We start from the raw sequence: 2315 nt of genomic DNA on the forward strand, positions 1-2315 counted from the left end.
GAAAGGCGCATTTCCTACATCCCCAGGGAGGGGAAGATGCATTTCCTGCATCCCCGGGGAGGGGAAGATGCATTTCCTGCATCCCTGGGGGGGGAATGTGAATTTCCTGCATCCCCGCTGGGGAAAGGTGCCTTTCCTGCATCCCCAGGGAGGGGAAGATGCATTTCCTGCATCCCCTGGAGGGGAAAAGTGCATTTCCTGCGCCGGAAAAGCACCGAGAGCACGGGTTTGGCCAATAAAGCTTGACGGACACTGAGGGGGCTGCGCTTCTCCGTCTCTCGCCCTCCCCTCCCGGGGTGAGGATCCTTCGGAGCCCGCTTTGGGGCACAGGGCTTTGCTTGGGGGCTGCTGGCTCTGGGGGACGAGGAAAGCTCGAGGCTTTGTAGCTTGATACCACCCCCAAAACCCCCCGTTTCGGCCCCAAAATCGCTCCCAGCCGGGGCAGCCGGTTCTCAGAGCTCCCCCGTGCCCTCCTCGGGACCTCTCCACGCCTTCTCCAGGAGGGAGTTTCCTCCTCTTGGTCTCCAGCGGAGCGCGACACTTCCCCGTGCCCGCCCGGTCCCCGCCGGGCACCGCCCCGGGAGCCGCACCCCGCCCGCTGCCCCGGCCACGGCCCCGCTGCCCTTTTGGGGCCGGACCAGCCCATTTCGGGCAAAATTCCCTTTCCTGGAGCTGAGGGGCAGCCGCACCTGCGCTTCCAACACCTACGGCCCCAAAAAGTGGCGAGGGGATGCTCCCGCACCTCTCCTCGCCCCAAAAAGCGGGTTTTTTTTCCCCAAAAAAGCGTTTTTTCTGTCCCAAAAAGCGGGGTTTTTTTGTCCCAAAATGCGGGGTTTTTTTTTTGTCCCAAAAAACGGGGGTTTTTTGCCCCCAAAAGCGGGGTTTTTTTACCCCAAAAGCGGGTTTTTTTGTCCCAAAAAATCGTGGTTTTTTTCCCCAAAAGCGGGTTTATTTTTTCCCCACAAAGCCGTGTTTTTTTGCCCCAAAAGCGTGTTTAATTTTTCCCCACAAAGCGGGGGGTTTTTTCCCCACAAAGCGGGGTTTTTTTGCCCCAAAAGCGGGTTTATTTTTTCCCCACAAAGCGGGTTTAATTTTTCCCCACAAAGCGGGGGGGGTTTTTCCCCAAAAAGCGGGTTTTTTTCCCCAAAAGCGGGTTTCTAACCCCATTCCCAGCCCCGTTTCTCCGAGCCGTGTCCCTGCTGATATTCCCGGACCCCGAGGAGCGACACCAAACCCGGGCCGCGCGTGACCCGGCGGGGAGGGGGTTTGCGAACAGCTGCAGGGACAAAGGGCTCTCCCACGCGCGGCCGGGCATTTTAATTAAATTTAATTAAAACAAAGGCGATTAAAGCCGCCGGGGGTCCGCTGTCCCCAGCGCAGGTGACATCCCCCCCGGGTGGCAGCGCTCCGGGAGCCCGGGCCGAGCGCCCGCCCTGCAGCTCCAGCCCTGCCCGGAGGAAGAATTCCAGCGCATCGTCACAAAGAAAAGCTTTCAGCAGGAGGAGAAATGGAACCCGGCCGTGCCCGGCGCTGGCTCGGGGCCAGCTCGGCTCGGGTGTCGCGGTGGATATTTCCCAGCGGGGGCCGGACGGTGACCGCCACCCCCGCGTCCCTTTGTGCCACCCGGAGCCCCAACCCCCTCCCGGAGCCCCGAACATCCCGTGGGTGCCGCGGGCCGCTTCCCCCGCTCCCAGCGCCGGCCCGGAGGTGGGATTAGGCCGGGCTTTGGCTGATCCCCTCCCAGCAGCCCGGCTTTATAAATCCCCCGCGGCCGCCGGGCGCGGCACCCGAGGGTGCCCGGGGTGGCGGCGATGGCGCAGCAGCGCCGTGTCCAGCTGTCCACGCAGCGGCCGGGCAGCACCGTGTGCGTGCTGGGCACCGAGCTGGCCCTGGACGTGTGCGGGTGAGCGAGGGCACAAATCCGCTTTTCCCCCTTGATCCCATCAGGCCAGAGCCCGAAAATAGCGCGCGCTGGGGCGGGGGCGGGGCTGCTGCTCCAGGGGCTTTTCCCAGGGGATGCGGTCCCGGGAGGGGTGAGGGATGGCACTGCCGGTGTCCCTTCCCCCTGTCGCTTCCCAGTGTCCCTTCCCAATGTCCCTTCCCAGTGTCCCTTCCCAGTGTCCATCCCCCTGTCCTTTCCCAGTGTCCATCCCCTGTCCCTTCCCAGTGTCCATCCCCCGTCCCTTCCCAGTGTCCATCCCCCTGTCCTTTCCCAGTGTCCATCCCCCTGTCCCTTTCCCCTGTCCCTTCATCACTGGGATGATATTCCCAGGGTCCATCTCAGTGTTCATCCCTGCTGTCCACCCCTCTGTCCA

The 2315-nt window shown here is 62.8% G+C and overlaps 1 protein-coding gene across 1 annotated transcript in view; it reads left to right on the forward strand.

Moving 5' to 3' along the window:
• Positions 1-1811: 1811 nt before the first annotated feature.
• The window catches only part of LOC107213509 (protein-arginine deiminase type-1-like), a 13713-nt gene continuing 13209 nt past the window's right edge, over positions 1812-2315 (forward strand). Inside the window, exon 1 of the mRNA XM_019008732.1 lies at positions 1812-1903. Within this exon, the coding sequence (XP_018864277.1) occupies positions 1812-1903 (92 nt within the window). The remainder of the gene's footprint in view (positions 1904-2315) is intronic.

Source organism: Parus major, chromosome 21 (genome assembly GCF_001522545.3).
Source record: "Parus major isolate Abel chromosome 21, Parus_major1.1, whole genome shotgun sequence".
NCBI classification, from domain to species: domain Eukaryota; kingdom Metazoa; phylum Chordata; class Aves; order Passeriformes; family Paridae; genus Parus; species Parus major.